Source organism: Anarhichas minor, unplaced genomic scaffold (genome assembly GCF_050575085.1).
Source record: "Anarhichas minor isolate MPS153535 unplaced genomic scaffold, ASM5057508v1 ptg000028l, whole genome shotgun sequence".
In the NCBI taxonomy this organism is placed as follows: Eukaryota; Metazoa; Chordata; class Actinopteri; order Perciformes; family Anarhichadidae; genus Anarhichas; species Anarhichas minor.
The window spans coordinates 13473572-13499478 of record NW_027466474.1 but is presented as its reverse complement, the minus strand read 5'-3'; the positions used below and the strand labels follow the sequence as shown (position 1 = coordinate 13499478).

General features: G+C 44.4%; 1 protein-coding gene across 4 annotated transcripts in view; it reads right to left on the bottom strand.

Annotated features, from left to right (window-relative positions):
* gria1a (glutamate receptor, ionotropic, AMPA 1a) overlaps positions 1 to 25907 on the bottom strand; it is a 66380-nt gene that overhangs the window by 8977 nt on the left and 31496 nt on the right. For 3 of the 4 annotated variants that reach the window (XM_076103820.1, XM_076103821.1, XM_076103822.1), the window contains 5 exons: positions 24171 to 24377; positions 22752 to 23044; positions 22605 to 22682; positions 1995 to 2193; positions 1482 to 1729 (listed from right to left, as the gene is read on the bottom strand). In XM_076103820.1, coding sequence (XP_075959935.1) covers positions 1482 to 1729; positions 1995 to 2193; positions 22605 to 22682; positions 22752 to 23044; positions 24171 to 24377 — 1025 coding nt within the window. Of the gene's footprint in view, positions 1 to 1481; positions 1730 to 1994; positions 2194 to 22604; positions 23045 to 24170; positions 24378 to 25907 lie in introns of all 4 variants that reach the window. The other variant, XM_076103819.1, reaches the window with a different exon arrangement.

Below are 25907 nucleotides of genomic sequence, written 5' to 3'. Positions count from 1 at the left end.
GAGCAGTGCAAATATTCCAATTTCTACTTCAACCACGAAACAAATTTCAATCACTCAAAATTCCCTTTCTTTACTACAACACTTCCAGTCCCGAATGTTATCTGTTGATGAAACTCGGTATCAGACATCTGTGAATGGCCAGAGAATAACACACATCACTCTGTTAATAAGTATCACAACGAGAGAGAGAGAGAGAGAGAGAGAGAGAGAGAGAGAGAGAGAGAGAGAGAGAGAGAGAGAGAGAGAGGAAATGGGGCCATCCTCAGCAGTTCAACACTGCATCCCATTGCTACTGTATGTTGCAGGCTTGGACCAATCTGACTACATGACTTGGGAGCTGATTCATTTCAGCCAGGTGTCTTGTCACACAGCACTTACGTGCTGTGGGAAATGTAATTTGTAACATAAATGGAGCCTCTGAGTAAGACATACGGGACATTTCTTGTCAGCGTCTTCTGACCTTTGGCTGTCGACCAAGATGGAACCCCGAACGAATCCACGGCGAGATTGAATGAAATCTCCCCATATGGCTCCTCTCATTAAAACAAATGAGGCCTATTAGAGATGGATTAAAAGCTTTCAGACGCTACCAGATCCTGCCCTCTCTCCGCAGTCTCGAGGAAAAATTATGAATGTGAAGTTGATTAAGGGTGTTAATGCGATATGAAAAGACAGCTGCTGGTCGATGGCAGAAAAGCACATCCAGTATGAATTATCGTTCATTACATCGGTTATCACATTGAACGTGGCAAATATCAATTCAACTCTGCTAACTTCACATTCATTCAAGGTGTGAGCCTTTGGCGGAAGTGGCAAAGTAGCCATACGGGATGTGATCCTTTAAGCTGTAATCCTGCTTTCAAGGGCCCTGTTGGGTGGTGAGAGGTACATTTGCGGGTTTTTTTTATGAGCGTTTCTGTGCGTTTGAGAGGATGCTTAAGTTTCAAAGCAGACGCGAAACCAGCCACCACAAATGCTCATGAAGGAGGTTCAGATTGTAATCAGAGAGCAGCAGGGGAAAAAAACAAGTGTTGCTTAAAGAGGACTACTTTACACTTCTGCTAGTGCTCACAAGTCAGCTAGCTGCATACATACACATACACATACATATATATATATATATATGTATGTATATGTATAACACGAAACAAAGTGTTTGTAGTGGTTCACGTAGGCATGATGAAGTTGTAAATGACTTTGTGACAGTGTGCAAAAGAAAGGAATAGTTAAATCAAGTACTGTGAAATGGATGCCAATGCATTCTGTCTGATTAGAATGCATTGAAAGTATGCAGAACAGAATGCTAATACACACATGTTGTATTAATATGAGAAAGAAAAAGGCATAAATAAATGATTCACGCTGAAAGAACTGAGCTCGATGGACAAATGAAAAGGCGGCAGAGATGACGCTCATGCACAAGCTCCAATAAAAGCGCTTGGAGGCTTTTATCCAGCTACGCCGCAGTGGCAGGAGTTTACCTGAGGGGGGAGCCCTTGGGCGTGGCGATGCCATAACCTTTAGAGTCCAGGTTTCCTCCCACCTTCATAGTATCGCACGGTTTCCTCTGCTCTATGTACTCGTTCATTGTGGACTCCAACAGGTAGGCATACTTGCCCTTGGACTTCCTGACTCTCATCACGCCCTCGTCCGTGGTCTTGACAAACACGGACGGGTCGGCCGCCTTCATGTAGGACCACATCTTCTCGAACACGGCGATCTTCGACCTCTGACGGGCGGAATTGTCAACGATCGAGATGGAAAGAGAGAGAAAGAGACGGCGTCAGTGTGAATACTTTATTCGCTGTTTTTATTCAGTTTGATGCCGTGTTAAAGTTGTTGTTGTGTTCAATTTTCATGAAATTAATTCTAGATGTTGTTCACAGGAGGAGCTCTCAACAGGATTCAACAGGAAATGATGCACGCATACTGTTGAATGTTGCATAAAGCGTTGATCGATCGTTTGAATGAATGTTCGATTCTTTGTCTCTCACGCTGAAGAATTCTTTGGTGGAGCCGGCATCCAGTGTTCCATAGGCGATCTCCGTCTGCTTGGCCAAATCCTCAGCACTCTCTATAGGAGACACCATCCTCTCCACCGTCAGGAAGGCAGCCAAGTTGGCAGTATAGGATGAGATGATGATGAGGGTGAAGAACCACCAGACGCCTCCAACAATGCGGCCGGACAGAGAGCTGAAAACAGAAGGAGAGGATCTTAGGCTGGTCAACAAATGGGTACACGGGAGACAATCGAGAATCAATTACATGTTAATGCGCTGACTGGGAGAGCGCATTTCTTCTGACACAATCAAGAAAAGCAATCAAAAAAAAAACGTGCGATGTGCGATGTTCACACCATCCAAACGACCTACATTGCTTCATGCTCCCACTGCACTCGTCATTCCACCAGGCTCGGAGAGCTTAGACCAATGTGCTGAGGAAAGATAACCAGTTCCACAAAGGCCCACTCAGCTTCCCGCCTGCCAAATTAATCTCACTTCAAGAAAGTTGCCAATATCTTTCGTGGAACCACGCACATTGATTGTTGGGGATTAATATGCGGAGGAGAACACTTAGCCATTGCTCTAATTGCACTTTCAAAATAACAAACAACAAAAAAAACTGGATGATTTGAGAGCAAAATCCCCTGAGTCAAATCCATGTCTGTCTCTCTCTCTCTCTCTCTCTCTCTCTCTCTCTCTCTCTCTCTCTTTCTCTCCACCTCAAGAGAAGCCAGCTCCAACAGCAGAAATCATGTTGCGTTACATATCAGGTCCCCTGACAAGCGCCGAGGCGCAGAGCGGCGGAGCTTACGCAATGAAAATGACACAAATCTGAAACAAAAAAAAAGGCTTTCATGATTCACCTTTGTGCCCATCAAGCCAAATGGAGCGTGAACATGAAGGCGAGATTAAGTATTCAAAAAAAAAAAGAAAAAGAAGGGGAGAAGCTAAAACATAATCATTTAAGATGCTTTTCAGATGACGGGCGGATGATGAAAGAGCAGTCAGGGAGCGAGCGCAGAGCAAACAGAGAATGGATGCAGAGCCTTTGAAAATCAGTTGGGAGAGTGCAGAGCTGTCTGCAGGGTGTCTGTGTGTGTGTGTGTGTGTGTGTGTGTGTGTGTGTGTGTGTGTGTGTGTGTGTGTGTGTGTTTTGACTTGTTCACTGATCACTGTGCAAAAGGGGTTGGGTAAGGTTGAGTTTTTTGTTTTTGTGCAGAGGGAAATGCAACATGCTTTTTCTGATTGCTCAGTGCGTATTTAGTATTGCAGCAAACAATCTACCGATTCTCCTGCGTCAAAACTCTCTGTTTCAGCTCTGTATATATACAGCAGTAAAACTCATGACATCACAACATCTTGGTCCCCAGACCTTCTTCAGGTAAAGTCCTGGTATAATTATGTAAACATAGCTCATGAAAAACCCACCAATCACAGAGAGCCAGCAGCACCTCATCAGAACAAATTAAGGTCAATGAGAAGCAACAATTGTAAACAAAAACCCATCCGGAGTTCTGCACTACGACTACTTATATTTGCACTCTTTCCTACTTTGCACAACAATTTGCCGAGGCGTGAATAAAGTTCTATGTTAATGTTTCCCATCTTTCAAACTGTAAACAACAGCTTCACATTTATAGATGTCAAAAGAAACTACATATGGAAGGATAATCAAATAACTACTGATACCATTCAAATACAGGGCCAAAGGTTGAACCAGTGGGTACACGTCATCCAGTGGGGAATTTAAATGTCAAAGGATGGATCAAGTGTATAAATATCAGAACGTTTCAAGAACATTTTGTCAGGATTACGTAAAAGATCAAAAACAGCAAAGTTTCATTACATGATGTTATTATTTACTATGGGTTAAAAAGATCAATACTATCTAAAACACAATGATCACAGTAAGAGCTGCACCTAACTACTGTTTTCTTTATCAATTAATCTGCAGATCGTGATCTCAGTTCATTTGTCCATAAAATGTTAGAAAGAAATGAAAATGGTTGATTATAAATCAAAGGGGACATCTACCGATTGTTTTGCAGTTTTGCACTCCAAAACCCCCAACATTTCAGTTCACTATCACAGGTGACAAAGAACAGCAGCAAATTGTCGTATTTGAGCTCCAATCATTTGTGATTTAGCATTTTTGCTTGAATATGAAAAGTAAAAAAGAATGAAATCATGACAAAAAGACTTCCCTCTCAATTTTCTTAACATCAGAGAAAAGCTATTGTTCATCTCGCCTGAAACAATATCACAGCGACAGTGACAGAAGTGACAGTGAGGCCTCTGGGCCTATCTGTCCTGATTGCTTCTTGTCTTTTTTTTTGGGAAATCACATGCGTATGTTACCTGAAGAAGCTTCCAAAGAAAGGACTACCCTAAGATTGGGGAGGGGGGGGGAGTGTGTTCGGATAAAACAGCAACACAAATGAAAGAGAGAGAAAGGGAGAAGAGGAAAAGAGAGAGAGAGAGAGAGAGAAATGGCAGAGATGAAAAGTAAACTGGATAGTACCACCAGAGGCTGACAAACTCTTTAGCTTTGACTGCTGCTGGCCTCCAGAGATGGCAGTAAACAGCTGTCGAATCCTTCTCCTTGAATCGTCCTTTTCTTTTCTTTCATTCCCTCGCTCTGTCTTCTCCTCTCTTCATCTCCCTTCTTTTTTCCTTTCCCCTCCATCCAGCCGACGTGTCCACTGTGCTCCCTGTCTGTCTCCTCATGTGCCTGGAAGGGGGTCGGGGGCTGACAGGAGCTTGTTTGAACAATGGCCTACACTTTGGCACTGACACTGATGCATTCAAGTATGCATGCAGACAAACACACACACACACACACACACACACACACACACACACACACACACACACACACACACTCACCCACTCACACACACACACACACACACACACACACACACACACAAACACGCATTCACTTTCTTCCTGAAGACAATGTGTGAGTTTGTCTGTGCAAGTGAACAACCAGGTCACCATTTACTGTGACTGAGAGAAAAAGAGATGTGTGTGTGTGTGTGTGTGTGTGTGTGTGTGTGTGTGTGTGTGTGTTGGCTCTCCTGCAGCAGTCCTCCTCCCCAGCTGAGCAGAGCGACTGGCAAACACAGACCTGTTTGTCTCTGTTTGTCTCCTTTTGAACTCGCTTCCTCTGAGCGTCCTCCTCATACATTATTGCACGGCAGCCAACCTTGGTGCCAGGGTAAAACATTAACTAAGCTGTCTTATTAAAAGTGAGGCAAATCTTTCCAAGCACTGTAATTTCATAGTCTTGTTAAGGCAATGATTAATCAATTATTCACTCGGCTCTTTTTATTGCACTACGAAGAAAAGGAACGGTAATGGGAGCAGCCCCAGCACTATGGCTCCACAGCAGTGATGTACACAGGAATGCAAAAAACGCAGCGTATGCACCTCATAAAAACATTAAAAGACTTCACTATTGGCTCTGAATGATTCATCAAAAAGTAATGGATTAAGAAAAATAAGTTTATAGTAAGGTTTGGGCTTGATAGCATTTTCAAAAATTGTAATCCAAATCTACGTAGCAAATTTGAAAGCTTTCAAAGAACACTACACCATTTAGGTTTACATAGCAGACATTTAACTATCGTACGTTGACATATTATCAAGGCATTAGCAAGTGTTAGCAAACATCCAGCAAACGCAACAGCAAAGGAGTCACCGTGGAAGTGTCACTCCTCTTCTGGCTGATGCTAAACGCTCCTCTGTGTTCACCAGCTTGCCGCTAACTCTGACTGCCGGCCGTTTTGGTGCTAAGAAAGTAGTGAAGTACGGTTTGCTGAAAGCTTAAAGTTACTTATGTAACCCCTGTTCTCTTAGTAGAACGAGTGAGATTTTCACAGTATGAGGGGGCGTCTACAACAGTGAATCATTGAAATTGGTGCTATGGAAGAAAACGGGTGTGGAATGAGCTGACAGACGATGAAGCAGTGTAGAGCTGAGGGAAACTGCAGAGTCAGGAGATTATTATCTGCTGGGCTGTCAGAGCGTGTGAGCGCTTTCACGTCCACACGTCATTTGATCAGTTGTTAAATGCTTATTACAGCAGCTTTAATGATTCCAGGTTTTTCTCCCCTACTTGGAATCCAAATCCAACCCTAGCAAAGAGTGTGTGAGCATGTTGTATACGAACAGTATTACTGCCACTATGAGTAGTGCATGGTCATGAGCTCACATGTATGAGAGTCCACCTCTCCTTCATTTGCTACGATGGGCAGCAAAACGAATTGGACCATCTCTCTCTCTCTACAGCATGTCAGATCCGGATCTTCATCCTCTGCTATATGATCTCCACCCACAACTGCTTGAGAGGCACTAAACTCTCTCATTAGAATTCCCCCGGCTGGCCTCCTCTATTCGATATGGTAATTAGCAATGACTAACGACTTTAGCAAGTGTAAAAAATGAGCCAGTAATAGCCACATTACAATGGATTAGGAATTACAGAGGTTTAAATGAGAAAGAAAATGGTCTCCAATTATAAAGTGATTCTAAGACAAATCAGGGACGGAAAAGGAGTTTTCTGCTACACTGCTTTTTTTTTTTTCCGCTTCTTAAAAATTAGCCAGACAGCTGTGCGTTCTTAACGACTGGGCACAGCCACCCCCGATATCTCGACTGGATGGACGAGATAGAAAAGACAGAATGAGAGTGACAGGCTGGCAAAGTGGAGCCTGCAAGCACAAAGAAAAGCATCCATAGAAGCAGAAAGACAGATAGGCATACACACACACACATATAGACGCAGTGCATTCAGCGTCTTAGGTGTTCGTGCGTAAGTGCTGACTAATTGGCCGCTGCTGTGGCAGGAAATGTCCTAGCAACCACAGCTCACGTGAGAAGAACGATGTGAGAATGATGCCTGAGATATGAATAAAAAAAACAAATTTAAAAAACGGAGCGTTATTTATATCAAGACCACATCAGAGAGCATCCACTAATCAACACACCAAGATCACAGCAGACAAAGTGAGACTGTGTGTATCTTTATGTGCCCTCACACAAAGACCTTCTGTGGCGGTTCAGCCAAATAAACAAGTGTCTAAGTACATTTTGTTATTCTGCATTGCTGGGCATATCAGTTATATCTTCACAATAAGAATAGTTAGTCAAAAAGTCAAGGGCTACCCACCATTCATCAGAGTCATCTTTAGAATATGTGTGCACAGCGAGGAGCGAATTCAAAAAAGGGTTTCAAGACAAAAAGAAACCCACAGAGGGTGGAATGCACCTTAACTCCCTGATTCCGGTTCAATTTCAACCACACCCCTTTCCCACGATCTCTCCCACTCTGTCAGTAAACTGTCACTAAATGCCATATAGTATCCGCCAGCAATGGTTAAATGTATGCTGATGTACCACGTGGCAATAAGATAGAAGATTAAACCAGCAGAGACAAAATCTCTTATGGTTCCATCAGCAATCTGGCTGACTCAGCGTCGCTCCCTGAGTGGGACTGTCGCAGTCGGCTAACTGGCCACTAAATGCTTCATAGTATATACAGGCAATTGTAAAAATGTTCTAAAAAGTAGCTCTGACTGAACCTCAAACTAAAAATCTGCCTTTCTGGGCCTCTATACCGGCATTGTCTTGCAGTCAATTCTTCTTTCATTAAGATCATATGGTTCACGCAGGTCTTTGACGATGTCCAGGGCCCCTCAGTTTTTTCATATGCATTGTGAATATGCCGCATCCCCCGATTACAAGCATCTCCAAAAAAAAGCATCCCTCTGAGACATTCTTCTCAAAAGAAAAGAACTAATGCTGAGAAAAGTTGGTTTTCTCTGTTTTTCTCTGCAATAAATAAGGCATGTTGAGCGCTCCTACATCAAATTGGTTGATCTGTTAGAGGAAAGACAAGCCATGGCTGGTAAGGTCTTATTTTAGTCTTTTTTTTAATACAATTTCTGAAGGAAGGTTATATGTTATATTCATATTTTAATAAGTTTATTCATTTAAGAATGTTTTATTATTTCTGACAACAAATTTGACTTGGACACCCCCGTCTATGGGGGGGCCGAAGACCAGGAGCCTCCCTCGTTGCTTTCGAGACCTCGAGGGGATTTCCTTCATGTAAAGGATGATGAAGAGGAGGACCGTCTTCACGGTCCTCCTCTTCATCATCCTTTACATCCTTTACCTCCCATAGGATCAGATCTTTTTAAGGCACAGTGAGTTTTTTTAATTGTACTATTATTTTACTGAATTTACTCACAATGTTGTATTGAAATTTACTTTGTCTCTTTCTTTCTTTCTTTCTCTCTCTCTCTTTCTCTCCCTCCCATGTGCACTATGAGAGAGTATGGATAACGACGATTTATCGGTACAAGAACTGCCTACCTCACTATTAAATGCAATTTCTGATTTAAAATCGGGCTTTAGACACTGAACTTTTGGAAACAACTGGGGCTCTCACAAAATGTAGATCCGAGCTGTGAACACTCTTGGAGAGAATTCCACAAGAACCGCACGCCTCACAATTAGATCAGTCTTTAGAAACTGAACTTTTAGGTTGTAGGTCAAGGTCTAAACTAGACAGGTTCCTCGCAACAAGATCCGAATGTCACAAAGCGCTCTTCTTCTAATGGTGCTGATACAGGAGAACTTCCCTCGCTCTGAAGGTTATGCTGAGGCAGACGTCAGCACACAAATAAGTAATATGACAGAAAGAGCGTTTTCACACGCACGGCGCGGGGATGTAATTCAGATGGACTTGAGAGGTCAAAGGTTAAAAATAACACCCTTTTCCATATATTAATCGCTGACGATTCAAGTTTTCAGAACCTCTTGGATCGACTCCATTGCAACAGACGGTCCTTTAGAATTGGTTAATCAACTTGTCCGAAACCCTCGAGGCTGTGTTGAATATTGGAAAAAAAACGTTTAAATGACTGCTAAATATCTTGCCAACCAAAGTTCACTTTTGGTAAGAAGTGTTTTGCTATTAAATTGCCTCATTTAATGCGTAAAAATCTCACGGATGAAAAGCGTGTAAAATTCAAATTACAGCAGGTGAGACTGATTAAGAGGATGTCTCCTTCAATGACGTCCATAAAGCCAAACAAATTTTAGACCCCTTACCAAAGTCAGTCGCACTGCTACCGAATTAAACATTTAATCATTTATCGATGTTAATTTGTTCGTGACCATTCGTAAAAAAGGTTACAGCAACATTCCAAATCATCAATGTAGCCTCAGCCTCATTGTACGGAGCTAGGGTGTGTACTGTAAATCTGAGGTACACATATCTGAGGTACAGTAATTGTGAATACAAAACATTCATTGGGTCAGCCTAAGTTTTAAAAAGGGGATCTTTCTGAAAAACAAATGAGTTCAGAAAACATTCAAAGTGGTGTATGACAAAAGGCGACTCTCACTACACTGTCGCACTGTATCCTTTGGTGAAATACAAGAACCTAATTATCCTGGGCTCCGTGGACCTTTTTCTTGTCTGATGGTTGGGCCCAGTTTAGTGGGAAAACTTATTTTGTAAAGCAAGTACTAGAAAACTTTGAGTATGTGATGGATTTTGTATGGCCTTATCCTTCCTTTCAAACCATATGTGCTGGATTACAAAATAATGAATAAAAGAATAAATTGTTACAAAGGACTGCCTGCTTCCTTTGAAGATCATCATCTATTTCCATCTGGAAAATCACACTTGGTGATTCTGGACAACATTATTCTTTAAAGCTAATGACCATCCTGTAATTGTAAAAATATTTACACAGGATGGACACCAGAAATATGAGCGTCATGTTTTTAGCTGACTTAACCTCACTAGGAAGTTCTGAAAATATATTTTTTTAAAAACATAAAATGGTGTAGATGAAAAAGTGACAGAGATTCTGAATCAAAAAGGAAAAATAAATAAAAAATACAACCTGCTCCTACAAAGATACCTTAATCTTCAAACAAAAGGAAGTTGAAACAAGAGAAATGATCCATTTCCCTGACCTTTCCTTCAGGTGTCTGGGGCACCTGATGGAGGAACAGGATACAAGGCAAGAGGAAGAAAATGTCATCTTTAACGAAGGACTCAGCAAAGTTAATCCTTGTTTTCAGAAAAATATATAATGCGTAAGCCTCAAAAGAAGCGAGTGGCTGGAACAAGGCCAGTGAATGTGTGTACGGGGATTCCAGTGTTGAGGGCTCCCACATGATGGATATGATGAAACATTTAACATCCATTCATAAATCTAAGCATCATCCCATAGGTTGGGATGTGTTTTTGAAAGTGCTATCTGATTGAAAAATACCCCTTTTTAACTGTAGCTAATCATCAAGGGTGTCAACAAATTTTAAACCGCCAAGAAAAAAAGAGACGCAAAGGACACCGGAGCTACAATTGACTATGGATTCTGGGCGTGAGATAAAAAGCAAGAGGAGAAAATGTTAGCACTCGAACCAACCGGCAACCAGGAGCAACAAGTCCACAGGTTCAACGTTAGCCCGCTAGCAATAGACTAGCTTGTTAGCCGTAGCTAGTTTGGTAGCTTAGAGCTTATTCATCGGTCCCCCCTCAACTCCATCAACGCTCCAGCTCTTTGATCCATTTTTAGGTTAGCTGGGAGTCATGCTGTCTCCTCTCTGCCATTGTTCTGCATACTGAGTTATAGGCACAAAGGCAACATTTATACTTTGCCACATACAGTAGGTAATTGCAATCAGAGGAAATTGCACTCCGAAATTGAACTTCTGTGCTTGCCACGGTTTGGCCATAACGAACACTATGTTATAAGTGTACCTGGTACCAGAACACCTTAGGCCGGAGATCAATGATCGACTTTGTAATCGTATCATTTGATTTGCGGCCGTATGTCTTGGACACTCGGGTGAAGAGAGGAGCAGAGCTGTCAACTGATCACCACCTGGTGGTGAGTTGGATCAGATGGCAGGGGAACCGGTTGGAAAGACCCGGCAAGCCCAAACATGTAGTGAGGGTGAACTGGGACCATCTGGCGGAGGACCCTGTCCGGGAGGTCTTTAACTCCCACCTCCGGAAGAACTTCTCACACATCCCGAGGGAGGTTGGGGACACGGAATCCGAATGGACCATGTTCAAAGGCTCTATTGTGGACGCGGCCGCTAGGAGCTGTGGCCGGAAGGTCATTGGTGCCTGTCGTGGCGGCAACCCGAGAACCCGGTGGTGGACACCGGAGGTGAGGGAAGCCGTCAAGCTGAAGAAGGAGACCTTCAAGGCCTGGTTGGCCCAGGGGTCTCCTGAAGCAGCTGACAGGTACCGGCAGGCCAGAAGGGCTGCAGCTGCGGTGGTCGCGAATGCTAAAACTCGGGCATGGGAGGAGTTCGGGGAGGCCATGGAGAAGGACTTTCGGTTGGCCTCAAGGAGGTTCTGGCAAACCATCCGACGGCTCAGGAAGGGAAAGCAGGGCTTACCCCAGGCTGTTCTCAGCAGGGGGGGGGGGGGGGGGGGACTGCTAACCCGGACGGGGGACATCATCGGGCGGTGGAAAGAGCACTTTGAGGAACTCCTAAACCCGACCAACCTGTCCTCTGCAGAGGAGGCAGCGCCTGAGGACCTAGGGGGAGGCTCACCCATATCCCTGGCAGAGGTCGCTGAGGTAGTTAAAAAGCTCCTTGGTGGCAAGGCGCCTGGCGTGGATGAGATCCGCCCTGAGATGCTGAAAGCGCTGGACATAGTTGGGCTGTCCTGGCTGACACGCCTCTTCAATGTCGCATGGGGGTCGGGATCAGTGCCCATGGAATGGCAGACCGGGGTGGTGGTTCCCATCTTCAAAAAGGGGGACCGGAGAGTGTGCTCGAATCACCGGGGTATCACACTACTCAGCCTCCCGGAGAAGGCTTATGCCAGGGTGCTGGAAAGGAGGCTCCGACCGCTTGTCGAAACCTCGGATTCAAGAGGAGCAGTGCGGATTCCGTCCCGGCCGTGGAACAGTGGACCATCTCTTTACCCTCGCAAGACTACTGGAGGGGTTCTGGGAGTTTGCCCAACCAGTCTACATGTGCTTTGTGGACTTGGAGAAGGCTTTCGACCGGGTCCCTCGGGGGTTCTTGTGGGGGGTGCTGCGGGAGTATGGGGTGCCGGACCCGTTACAACGGGCGATCCGGTCTCTGTACGACTGCAGTAGGAGCTGTGTCCACATTCTCGGTAATAAGTCAGACACGTTCCCGGTGGGTGTTGGCCTCCGCCAGGGCTGCCCTTTGTCACCGGTCCTGTTCGTGACTTTCACGGACAGGATATCTAGGCGCAGCCTCGGGGCGGAGAACGTCAGGTTCGGGGGTCTCGGGATCGCCTCTCTGCTGTTTGCAGATGATGTGGTCCTGTTAGCCTCCTCGGATCATGACCTCCAGCATTCACTGGGGCGGTTTGCAGCCGAGTGTGAAGTGGCGGGGATGAGAGTTAGCACCTCCAAATCTGAGGCCATGGTTCTCTGCCGGAAACCGGTGGATTGCTCCCTCCAGGTGGGGACGGAGTGCCTACCTCAAGCGAAGGAGTTTAAGTATCTCGGGGTCTTGTTCACGAGTGAGGGTAAGATGGAGCGGGAGATCGACAGGCGGATCGGTGCGGCTGCAGCAGTAAAGCAGGCGCTGCACGGGACCGTCTTGGTGAAGAGGGAGCTGAGCCGGAAGGCAAAGCTCTCAATTTACCACTCGGTCTACGTTCCTACCCTCACCTATGGTCACGAACTCTGGGTCGTGACCGAAAGGACAAGGTCGTGGCTACAAGCGGCCGAAATGAGCTTCCTCCGTAGGGTGGCCGGGCTCAGCCTTAGAGATAGGGTCAGGAGCTCGGTTATCAGGAGGGAGCTTGGAGTCGAGCCGCTACTCCTTCGCGTCGAAAGGAGTCAGCTGAGGTGGTTCGGGCATCTAATTAGGATGCCTCCTGGACGCCTCCCACTGGAGGTTTTCCAGGCACGTCCAACTGGGAAGAGACCCTGGGGAAGACCCAGAACAGAACATTACATCTCCCAGCTGGCCTGGGAACGCCTCGGGATCCCCCAGAATGAGCTGGAACATGTTGCCGGTGAGAGGGAGGTCTGGGTCAGCCTGCTTGGCCTGCTGCCACCGCGACCCGACCCCGGATAAGCGGAGGAAAATGGATGGATGGATGGAAATTGCACTCAGCTGCAAAATATGGTTTGTGCTATCTTTTGTGAATCGGACCATGAAGTTCACGGTGCTATCGGCAGCCGCTATGCATTCTTTGTGAATCTGTAAAGGCTGTGATAATTTCATAATTGAGGCAAACCATTAGGATTACGTAATTTGTTTTTGTTGAGAGAGAATGTTAGGCTGCTGCTTCATCATGTCTGAAGAAATTACTGCAACGTGTCTCATGATTTTTTTTCTGCACACTGCACGTGATTTGGAGCTAATGTGTATCATCAAAAACACGAGTTATTGTACTCTTAATTTTGCCCATACATCTCAGCTGCATGCTAATAGTTCAACATCCCTTTCAATTTGCTGACTTGTATCGCAGGGCTTCTGTTAATTAGCATTTCCTCAACTATGCCTGAGCTGCTTGTAAATGTTATGAGTTGCTAAAAGTTTTATTAAGCTCTCGATTCCCCAGAGCCTCCTCAGCGAAAAAACAGCCCGATAAAAACATGCATAATAATGTGGGCATGTCTGGATAATTAACCACAATAAAGTATTTATGAACGAGATTACCTTTTTATGTAACTCTGCTGGCATATAGGTCACCGCGGTTCTTGAAACCACACACAAAAGGGCAATTCTGGTCCTCCGCTGCGACTTCAAAATTGAACTAAGCTCTGAGCAGACACGCCAAATTGGTTTGATGTGCAACACACGATGCTTTTAGTGCACACCGGGCCCCAGACAACAAGACACTTTTGGAAAATACAGTTATCTGACGCTTACAGTGTCTTTCCACCACTAAATGCGGCCTCTCTCTGTCTGGATATTGCTAAATGATGCTCTAAGGCAGGGGTCGGGAACCTATGGCTCGCGAGCCAGGTGTGGCTCTTTTGATGATTGCATCTGGCTCGCAGATTTCGGCTTTTCAGATAAAACATAAAATATTATCACTTGTTTTAATCCATCCATCGATTTTCCACTGCTCATGTCCTGTTCAGGGCTGCAGTTGGCTGCAGGAGCAATTGTCCATTATTTTTATTGGATGATAATAGCTGACGTTGGCCGTTGCTGGGTAAACAGGTAAACGCCCCCTTTTGACTCAGTGTTCTCGGTCGTTAGCTCAAAGCTAACCCTTCGACGAAGAAGATGGCGAAAAGAAAAAAGGATGAGGAGTATCGTACATTTCAGGACGAATGGACTGAAGAATTTGCCTTTGTGGAGAGAGCAGGTTCTGCGGTGTGCTTAATTTGCAATGACAAAATTGCATCGATGAAACGGTCGAATGTAAAGCGGCAGAAGTCGCAGAAGTCGCATTAATTGTGAGTATTACAACAACATTATTAAAAACAATAAATTCAGAGGCTTATTATACTCACATTTAGTTGAATTCAGTCTTAAAATATATTATATGGCTCTCACTGAAATAAATTTCCAAATATTTTGCTTTCATGGCTCTCTGAGTCAAAAAGGTTCCCGACCCCTGCTCTAAGGGGATGATAATGTGGTATGGCCAGTGTTGCTGCAAAGTAGTTGGTTTACTTCTGATTTGTGTTTGCTTGGTTGCGCTTGTTTTGATAGCCGCGCGATTGTCAGATTGTATATTTTCAGAGGGCTTTCATCTTCAAGGCCAAACCAACATGCAAGCTTTAAGCAGGGAGCAAAAAAAAAAAATGATTTATTAAAACGTCTCTCTCTCTCTACCCCCCTCTCTCTCTCCCTCCCTCTAAAGGTCAGAATTACCATGCCATTGAGTTAAAAAGAGAATATTATGATAATGTTGTTACCAGCCTGCAGCAACCTCACCAAAAGCTGGTAATTATTCACATTCAAGTACGCAATGGAAAAATTTGACAAAAGGCATTATCATTCAAATGCTATGTAATTGTTGAATGCATGTTTGTTCCTATTAAGAAGCAACAGAGTTAAGTGCTGCGTCGCAACATACAGAGCGGCTCGCTTGAGGGGTGGTGCATTAAAGAAAACACAACGATTTAGCCCCCACGCCGCTTCGAGCGTCGATGTAAGAAGAATCGATACGATTGAGATATGGCTGTAATCACCGTATCCGCGGCTGGACACGCGGTCGCTGAGTGATATCATGGATGCGGTCTCAGTCTCATGTAAACTGAGATAAGTCAGCGCTGGCGAGCTGTGCGAGCAGCTCGCTCCAATGCGCCCACGCGCAGCCTTAGTCACTCCAGCCAGAAAACAGGACTCCAAACACAGATGCATCACAACTGTTCACTGCAAATCAATACCATCAACACGCATGTCAAAAGGACTCACAATGCATTTCATTTGTATGTATATGAACACAAAGAGATGACATGCATGTGCCCTCAACTGCGGTTTCACGGACCACTTGAAGCTGCACCGCTCTGACAAAAAGAAGACAAAATCTGTGTCTCTTTACGGTTGCCATGGCAGCACACTCTGCACTCCAAACAGTAGCGCTGAGCTGAGAGAGACTTTAGTCATCTCCCTCCTCCTCCCTCCCTCTGCCTGTCTTTCTCTCTATAAGGGCAACCACCCCTATAGTGGGATGGAATTGCTCTGGCGGAGTGAAAGCTCTCGTTAGGGCTCCTTGCAATTCACAGGGTAGCAAACACAGAGCTGACTGATCAGCCTCTAAGCATCACAGCACACAAACTATTGGCAATAGTTTACGTTGGTCCAGGTAGATTTCCCATGTGGCCTCTCAGGCCTGGTGTATAATTCATGGTTGCAGGGGAAGACGTTCATACGCGGACACAGGTTGATTACAGCAAACACCTTCTCTGCCGCTGGAAACACGTGTGCCTCTGTGTGACCGTGTCTTTTAATGCAGATGTGACGGAGTGTGCGCCTCTGAGTGCATGGTGGTGTCTTTGTCTGTGTACAAAGTGTGATACCCCAGTGAGATCCTCTGGGGCTGTACTACGTGTGTGTGTCTCGCTAGTTTCTGCTAGCGAGCACGCATGCATGTATGATCAAAAGTTGCCTTCATGCAATCTCCAGATAAATAAAACATAAGCGATGCCGTGAACTAAGCTGAACCATCTCTTTATGAATAAATCATCCCCTCCTATCAAGTCTTCCCCCCCCAACTGCTTTGACAGCAACTCACTAACACTACAGTTATGTAACTCCCTGGCTTGTAACACGGTGCAATAACGACAACAACGCAAAGTGATAGATTATACAATAATATCAATAATTCCCTTGATCACAACAAAATTGTCTTGGCGCCTCCCAGAGGGCTTGATGAGCAACTGAACAGCCGTTTACATTTGATCACACAACAAACCTGACAACACGACATTTATAACTTTGTAAAGCAGGGTTTGGCTGCAGTACAGATGCATGGATCGTGATGTACAGAGGTATGTAAAGTACAGTGTGCTATGTAAAAGGAAGAGAAACATCTGCTGTGCAACAAGGTGAGCATCCTGAAATAAACACAAAACCGCATACAGCATCAACAAGAGAGATGTGCAAAAATAAAATGGATTACAATAGTACCAGCAGTGTCTTACAAGTCAACATTTTTTTAGATTTGACACTATTCAGCCAGCCACCGGTTTCCATGCCCTTTGGGCGCACGATGAATATCAAGTTGAAGAGGATTGGAAACTTGGTTGAGACAGATACGCTCCCACCGTGAACATTCTGATGTCTTCTTTATTAAGTTCAATTATCATAATTGTCAACTATTGCAGCAGCAAGCAGGAGCCGTTGAGAAAGCCAATGTTGACAAACAATAAACAACAAGCATCACCATGCTTGTTGTTTGAGAAATACTGACCCTCTCCGGGTTACAACAACACACCATGTACTCGATCCATTATTGAATGATTCTGACCGCCCGGCTGAGAAATTGCTGTTGTGGCAGGCAGGGGTGTGAGTAACAAAGCTGATTTATTTCAGTCTACAATCGTGTAACGAGAGCAACACAGGCGCTGAGGAGAGGAGGCTGCTTCACGGGGACATCAGACACACACACAGACACACATACACACACCTTGACGCACACACACACACACACACACACACACACACACACACATCAGACACAGACAGAAACATCTCAAAACACATCCACGGGAGGAACATCGTGACCCAACGCCCTTTTAGTCAAGTTCTCCTCCTGCCAACAGCTCTCACCCAGCAAGCGTCACACATGAAAGCTGGAGAGATGAGTTGACAATCCACAAGGTGGAGTACGATACAGGTCCTGATGAACGTCTATACTGCTGCTTACACAAAGGAAGCTGTTTTCTCATTTGCTCCCTCGTGCCTTGGATTTGTTGGTGCTGTATGACAGTAAATTCCTCACTTGCAATGTTTACCACACCTGGATTTACGCCACCCTTTGTCCTGCAGCGGCTTCACGGTGAAAGCATTCCACCAGTATACTTTTCAACTGTTTTCAGAGTTTGGAAAAGAATTTGCATGAAACGATCGCTGCCTACAGTCAAACAAAAGCACATACTGCGTGCCACCAATGATCAATTCTTAACTGGAAGAGGCAGAGAGAGGATGGAAGGATGGAAAGCAGAGCAGACGAGAGGAAAGGAATGATAGAAGGGGGGGGGGGGGGGATCATTCTCAGAGTCCACCTGTCGACAGAGATAAACAAAAGGAGGGCCCGGCAGCACGGACTGGGGCTTATGGGAGGGCCTGACTGACAGTGCTGACATTTAGAAAGAGCACAGTAAACAAGGTCTCACAGAGAATAAATAGCAGGGGGAGCAAGGGGGGGCTAATACACACACACTTAAGTACTGTACACATTAATGCGTCTCATCAATGTGTAATCCATGCCTACAAGCATGTACACACAGACACACACATTAAATGAGCACACGCACGCACGCACACACACACACACACACACACACACACACACACACACACACACACACACACACACACACACACACACACACACACACACACACACACACACACACACACACACACACACACACACACACACACACACACAGAGCTGCCAAGGAACCTTGAGATACCTTCAGACCGGTCCAAGCAGATACTGTGAAGCAGCAGCAGACAAAGAAAATGCAATAAGTGCTTGCTTTTAATAGAACTAGCTCACACACACACACACACGCACACACACACACACGGATACAGGCAGACAGGGAAATTAAACACGCCTGCTGATTAATCCAGGACAGAGTGGATCGTCAGTGTTGTTCCTTGGCCTTTTGTCTCTGATTAAATGGAGAAGCGTTAGGAGCGAGGCCCTTTGAGCTGCTATACCTCCGAGCTGAATGCACCTCCAGTACATTCTGTTCTCACCTATCAGTGACAAAGGCTCAGCGACGGGAGGGTTTACAAGCACCTGCTCAGAAATGTCAGCAGATTCAGAGCAGGCAGAATGTATTTTTCATGTTTTTGTTGGTCAATATTTTATTACAATACCACAATAATAGATGATCAGTGGTTAAAGGTATTGAGGCACAAAGTATTCATAAAGAAAGGAAATAGATATGAAATCAATAATCAGATGAGAAGTGAGTATAAATATCTAAATGGACCGATAATGTGTTACGTAATTATAACATTTTAGATTTGTTTTTGTTTTTTATGATGTCACGTTTTATTCAAAAGTGATACTTTTTGTATTGTTTTTTATTTCATAACGGCTCATAAGACACGGGCCCCTCATCTTTTAGCCAATCACGTGCCCGCAGCCTCTCAGGAAGCTCGACAAGTGCTAGCAAATTTAGCCAGCTAGCTCCTATTAGCTGGAACCACAACAACGAGCTAACCAGCTGCTGCTGTTAATGAACACAGCACACAGACACAGAAAGTCACCTCACCTATTGTTTAGTTTAACATAGTCTACAGATGCTACCTATCCTACCCGGTCACCATCAGCATCAACGAACAGATACACGTTGGGGTTTCACAGAAAAGTAACTGTTTATCCAAAGACTGAAGTTTGAGATGTTTATACTTCTTCCTCATTACATTTCAGAGGGAAATATTGTTCTTTTTACTCAAATACATTTATTAGAAAGCTGATACTTTTCATCAACACATATGATCAACTAACGTGACCAGCTACTGCTTAAACATTAATCAATCATAAATCATGTTATAGTAATCTATAATTCTGCATTATGAGTACTTGTACTTTGGATACCCAAGTAGATTATTTGCTAATACTTCTGTACTTTTACCGAGGTACAATTTTGGATACAGGACTTGATTTTTTATTGAGTGGCATTGCTGCTTTTACTTAATATTCTGAATACTTCTTCCACAAGATACTTCTTCTTTTCTAAGAATCTATTGTTACTGTGTAAAGAAACGCAATCCTATTTATTGTTTTGTGTTTCTTTCTTTGAGTTCACAGTAAAATAACAATCCAATAAATTAAAGACATCAAAGACAAGAAATAACCAACAAATACATAGAACTAGGCATTATTAAAACACACCTGATACCATAGTGATACAGCTAATTACTAACTTGGAAATGGATTTTTTTTTAAAGTGCATAAACAAAGGTGAAATTAGTTACGGCTAAAATTAAATCTAAAGAAATGAGCACACGCTCACATGCATACAAGAAGAAATATGTTCTCACAAAAGCCTCTCTGGATATAAAAAAACTCTCAAATCCCAATAGCCAAAATTCAATGGTACCCCGAGTTCATGTGAAACCCCGACAACAGAATATGTGAGGGTTACAAGTACCATTGCTTTGATCTGACAAAACACACGCAACAGCATTACATGTCCTTTTAAATCCAGCAGGAGCTCATAACGCTTCAGGAGACACATCAACACGCACCTCCGCGTGTGAATACGGGCTGTGCTAACTAGAGCAACTAGGTCACCCAAATATTCAAGGGGAAGATGTTTCCTTCAGGGCAGCATTCAGTGGGGTGAAACATTCACTGTGTTGGTTTTTCAAGACACCAACCAGACACCGTGGACTGCTGCACATTGTAAACGCTTTTTCTTTTTCTTTTTTTAATGCTGCCATACTGACTCCCAAGACACGGAAAAGGGACAGTCAGAGTCACCTTGGAAGGACACTGTAAGGAACGGAAGACATTTGATTCAAGTCCTTGGAGGATAGGAGTCCCTAAAGCTGTCACCCTCCCCGATGACACAAAGGAAATCTTCTGTTCTACCTGAAACCTATTTCAAAGAGAACATACAAAAGCACCGAATTGTTCCTGCAACCAGGCAAACAAAACCCAACGCAACAATTGTATTGCTGCTACTATGTCCCTTCTCTCTTCATCAGTAGGTAAATGGAACTTCAGGCCAATAGTGTTGTTTCAGTTTTTTTTTTTTACAGGCGGAGATGAGATACAATATGTCTCACATCTGGTAAATTTGCAGTCAAAGGCGGCATCGGCAGAAGAACGACGAAACAATCAGTTTTGTCCTCATGAACAATCAGTAAAACGTCTTGAATCAATAGAGCTTGCTCTCCCCCCCCCCCCAAGCAAAGTAAATGCAAATGCTGTGCAAATATGCGTGAACCCATGTGTGGTCAAGCACACATACAGAGCGATATGCATAAATACACACGAGAAGAGAACACAAAAAGAGACCGCAGGGAACGGACAATTTGCGGATGCCTGGTCACATTCTCTCTCTCTCTCTCTCTCTCTCTCTCTCTCTCTCTCTCTCTCTCTCTCTCTCTCTCTCTCTCTCTCTCTCTCTCTCTCTCTCTCTCTCTCTCTCTCTCTCTCTCTGGGGCGCACAAGGAAATCAATAGTTATTGAAGATGCATTTGCTGGCTGTAAGAAAAGAACGCTCAGACAATGGGCTGCATCCTGCACGGAGCAACAGCGGAGTCTCCGGGCAGAAAATGGGTAAATGTCAGGTGAGGGCCCGTGTGAGTAGGGACCCGGGTACCTACATCATGTACTGCTGAGCACCTGCAGCTCACAAGGCCCGGAGGTGCGGATATTTTCTTCCCTTTTGATATTTGCGGAAGGTAAGAGCCACGTGGAAATACATTTTGTAAATGTCACGAGATGGCAGTCAAGATGAGAATGGACCGTTACACATTGCCGTAATTTCTTTAACCTTCAGCCGCTCAATCAGAGAGGGTCGACTGAGCACTGCAGCTATTTCTCAGTAACGCCTCTCTACATAAATAAATCACAGTCAGAGCAGGGCGCCCCGCGACACAACACATCTCACGGTTGTCGGTCACTGATCAGCTTGGAAGATGCAGAGAAAGGGACACCCAAAATACAAGAAAACCTTCCTCTAATGGTATCTAACCATGCAGATATTTCTGATTTTACTTGCTCAGGCTTCCAGATATCCATCTCGGAGTTATTCCCGGATAAAAATAGAGGCGAACGATACTTCACATGTGGCGCTCGCAGCGTTGAAAAATGACATAGAGAAGCTGTTACTGTGAAGAGTTTTCATTGGAACTACTTTTTTAACTTTCTTCATAAAGACTATTTCATTAGAATAGATATAAAGCTTGTCTGTTGTTATTCAGGGTAACCGCGCATTGTTTCTGGACACAGACGTGGCTACTGAATTATTAAAAATAATTTTCAATCTTGTCAGCACCACAAAAACAAATTCCATTTACCTCCATTGTTTCTTGGCGGAGACAGAAATCCTAGAGACGGATATCTCAGAAAAGCAGATCATCCAAGCCCGCTTAAAAAATTCCCCATGGTACAGATGTATTATGCATACGTGCACCACCACATTGCACCTATACATAATGGATGTAGTTTAAAGTTTAAAGAGACAAGAAGCTCTGTGTCTATCCGTGACCTAACCTGTCTCTGCTGGTTCAGAGCTACCAGCGATGACACTGACATTATCTCATCTCCTCCTGCTGGTCCCTCTGGAAAGCTCAGAGAGTCGACCTCAGTATCTCTAATTTCAGACACTTAATGAGATTTTTAATTGGTGACCTTTTGAGAATGGTTTCGTACCGTAGCTCATGAGAGCACTTGAGAGGAAGCCGACACATACCACTCAATACTCACACTGGGATCCTTAATAACAACCTCTAAAGGGTATAACACGTACCTTCACCCACAGTTTCGATACGCAGTGCGATAGACTGACGGAGAAGACATTTTGAAAACCTTGGGGAGCTACCCACAACAAGTTTGTATAGTCCTAGCAGTTCATGGCATGTTTACAGCACCACGGGAAGTATCTGGGAACAGGATAATGAAAGCACAACATGACCTGATCATAAACTCCCTCTGCTGCTCTCCATCAAACTTTTATCGCCGCTCTGTATGACAAGTGACTGGCAGAAGAACAGAATCTCAATAAACAAAGCCCAACTGAGTTGAACATAAAGCAACAGAGTGCGTCACAGCGTTGGCGTGGCAGAGAGAAATATATTGTACGTAGGTGGCGCTTAGTGTCTCTTTGTGCGCCAGCAAACAAAAGCAGGGACTCAAAGCGCCGTGGAGGCAACGCATCAGAATTTGCGGCCTGAGTTTCTTACCGTGGTGAGATGTCGCAGCCCTGCTGCATGAAGGCCCCCAGCGAGAACCAAAGGGAGTTGAAAATGCCAAACTCATTGCTCTGCTCAAGACTCTGCTGGTTGGTGTTCTGTTGCGTCTGGCCCTGTTGCACCCCATTGGAGGCCGACGCTTGGGTGGGAGTCTGCGGCTCGCCTCCCTCCTCGTAGTCCTCGGCGTGCCACTCATACGGGCTGAATCGACTGACGAGGAACAGGACGACGCTGACGCCAATGTAGGCGAACACGATGCACATCCAGATCTCGTAAGCCAGCGGGTCCAGGAATGAAAACACGCCGGGCTTGGATTTGGTGGGTTTCTTGATCATAATGGAGATGCCCAGGGACATGAAGGGCTTTGAGAAGTCGATCACTTCTTCACGAACTAGGGTGATGGTCAGAGGAGCCACGGCCACGTCTGCTTTCTGGAGGGGGGGGGGGCACACAGAGGCAGTTATTAAGCAGCATTAATCTGTCTTTTATGTTCTACAATGTGTGTTTGTGAATGGGAAAAGCACAGGATTGTCTTTATGAAAACACCTGTTGTGCCACTACTACTAGCTAGCAGCATAGCTTTAGGAACGGCGTTCGTTCAGTGGGCCTCAGCTATATTTTCTCTTTGGTGCTAATTCGCAAATATTAGCATGCTAATAGAGGTGTATTGAGATGGCATTATCTGTTCAACCAACTAAATCTCTCTCTTTATTCGGGTAGAGGACCAGAAGTGGCCGTGGTTTATACTAGAAGTAACGTTGAATTGGTTATGTAATATTTGTGCCTTCAAAGCAAATTTCATATTAGCATACCATGATTGATGAAATATACTTCCACATCTTCATACTGTAGGTCTACTTTTTATCTCCCTCTATTTTATTTCATCTTTTTTTTAAACTAAACTCGGTTTTATGAACTGTCTGAACCCCACCACCACCTCCCTTTAACTAGGGGCCATCGAACAAACAGAACCTGAATCATTCATGACATCTATGGCTGATACATCATGTGGCATCGTAAATCGATGGACATCGACTGAAATACAAGGTAAAACGTTGTTTTTTTCAGTGTTTCGACTGGGTGACGTGTTCTCTCTTTAGATAATGCAAAAAGATGGAGGCAGACTACTAAAATAAAGCTAGAATGAATCTTCACATTAATGTATTGGTTTTGGCGTGTTTAACTGGTCTATATCTATTTTTCAGCTTTAAATGGTGATTAATAGCTGCCTGCTGTAACTCAGGAGGTAGAGCTGATTGTCCACTAATTGGAAGATCAGCGGTCCGATCCCAGTCTCCTCCAGAGGGCATGTTGTAGTGTAGGAAAGACAATGAACCACAAATTGCTTCCTAAGTGTGTGTGTGTGTGTGAGAATGAGCATTAGTTTGGATCCTAATGGGTAGGTTGCACCTTGTATGGCAGACACACAACGGGTGCATGTCGAAATGTAGTGTAAGGCGCTTTCAGTGGTCGTAAGACTAGAAAGGGCGCTATCGAAATGCAAGTCCGTTTAATAATAATAATTTAATAATCCAACAAAACGTTTTGTCCACTCACCCCATACACCAGTTCTCCCACCATGCCGTTCCACATCTTGATCTCCGGATCTTTGGCTCCATATTTACCGTCTGAGACAACCTTCAGTTTGTACTGGTAGCTCACATGTTTGGCTATCTCTGCAGCCAGCTCGACTATGTAGCCCTCGTACTTGTCATTTCCCACAAGCTGCTCGTGGTTCTTCTTCAGCATCACATACGGAGACTCCTGTTGGGTGCAAGGGCAACCGTACAATCATCAACTTCAACTCAATCACACCAGATGTCACTGAACCGTTTCTGAAATAATTAAACATTTTGCTGACAAGATGTGCACTGATGTGCGTCATTTCTTGACACAAGCTATTGTGACTAGCATAGCTTTTACAGCTGGACATATTTTTAAGCTAATTAAGTCAGAGACAACAGCATTATGGGTGATAATAAAGCTTTAGCATCTAGTTAAGTTTTATATAAATATTTCAAAATTTGGGAAGCGGTGTTATGGTTGTATTTGATGCTTCAGTACATCAGTTATCTTCTTGCTCAAAACTGAGGCTTTGGGAAAATAAGAGCTCTCTGTGAAAGGTTCAAAAGAACAGATAATTACATGAAATTACCCGGTATTATTTTGGCTTTGTTCCTTAAAGGTATGGTATGTAATTCAACTGTAAAAGGTGCCGGAGTATTATCATTAGGACAGCTTTGAAAGGAATGTTGGTAGCATGAAGCAGGTCATGAGGAAGCGCAGGAATTGGACAGGGTTATTAAAGGCTGAGAAGACAGCGGATCTGAGAGAGAGAAGTATGTGTCTGCATGGGTGTGTGTGTGTGTGTGTGTGTGTGTGTGTGTGTGTTTGAGCCATGTAGATGGACATCGCTGACCTCTGCTCCAGGGCCAAGCTGTTCTTCTTGTTATATCGCTCCGACATGACTACATCTCACACTGATTGGGTGTCCTGAGATGTTACAGCTGACCCCACTTCACTTTCAGAAAAATGCATTTCATATAGAATTCCAGTCAACTCGGTCTGAGCTGTCCACCAGCAGTTGGAGGGCCTCAATTCCCTCAAGTTGTTTTACGTGTGCCTGTTTTTAGCTAAGGCTGTGCTGAGCGGAGCAAATCCTGCCATCATATTTAATCAGGGTCTGGAGATGTGGGGGGGTGGGTGAGGGGGGAGGGGGGGTTCCTCTGTGTGTTACAGTTATCTGGGTTCTCCTGCTTTTTATGGCTGAAGTGGACGTAATCATTGTCACACATGGAAACCCCTGGCCCGCTGGTGGAGGAAACGGCACCCCAGGGAGACGGTGTGAGAAAGTGTTATGCACTTGCGGTCACAGACATAGACACCCCCCCCCCCCCCCCCTCACACACACACACACACACACACACACACGCGCACACATTGAGGCATGACACGGCATACAGAAGGTCCTCCAGGACTCAGTCTCATTGACATCGAACAGTTCCACTGAGATTGTCTGTCACTTAGCCACGTTATATATAATACAGACACACAGAACGCATTTCAAACACACAAATGTGCTCAAATGCAAACACACACGAAAATAAAACATGCATGGGAATGGGTATGTTTGGGTTGTTCTGCCATCGGCAAAATTGTTAAAAATAAACTTATTTCATTCCCCTGAGACCAATTTAAACAGACCTCGAGGGAATTTCTAACATTACATTAATTGCTCTTTCACGATACCATTTCTTACTGAAAGCCTATATAAATAACTGTCTTTACTCTAAT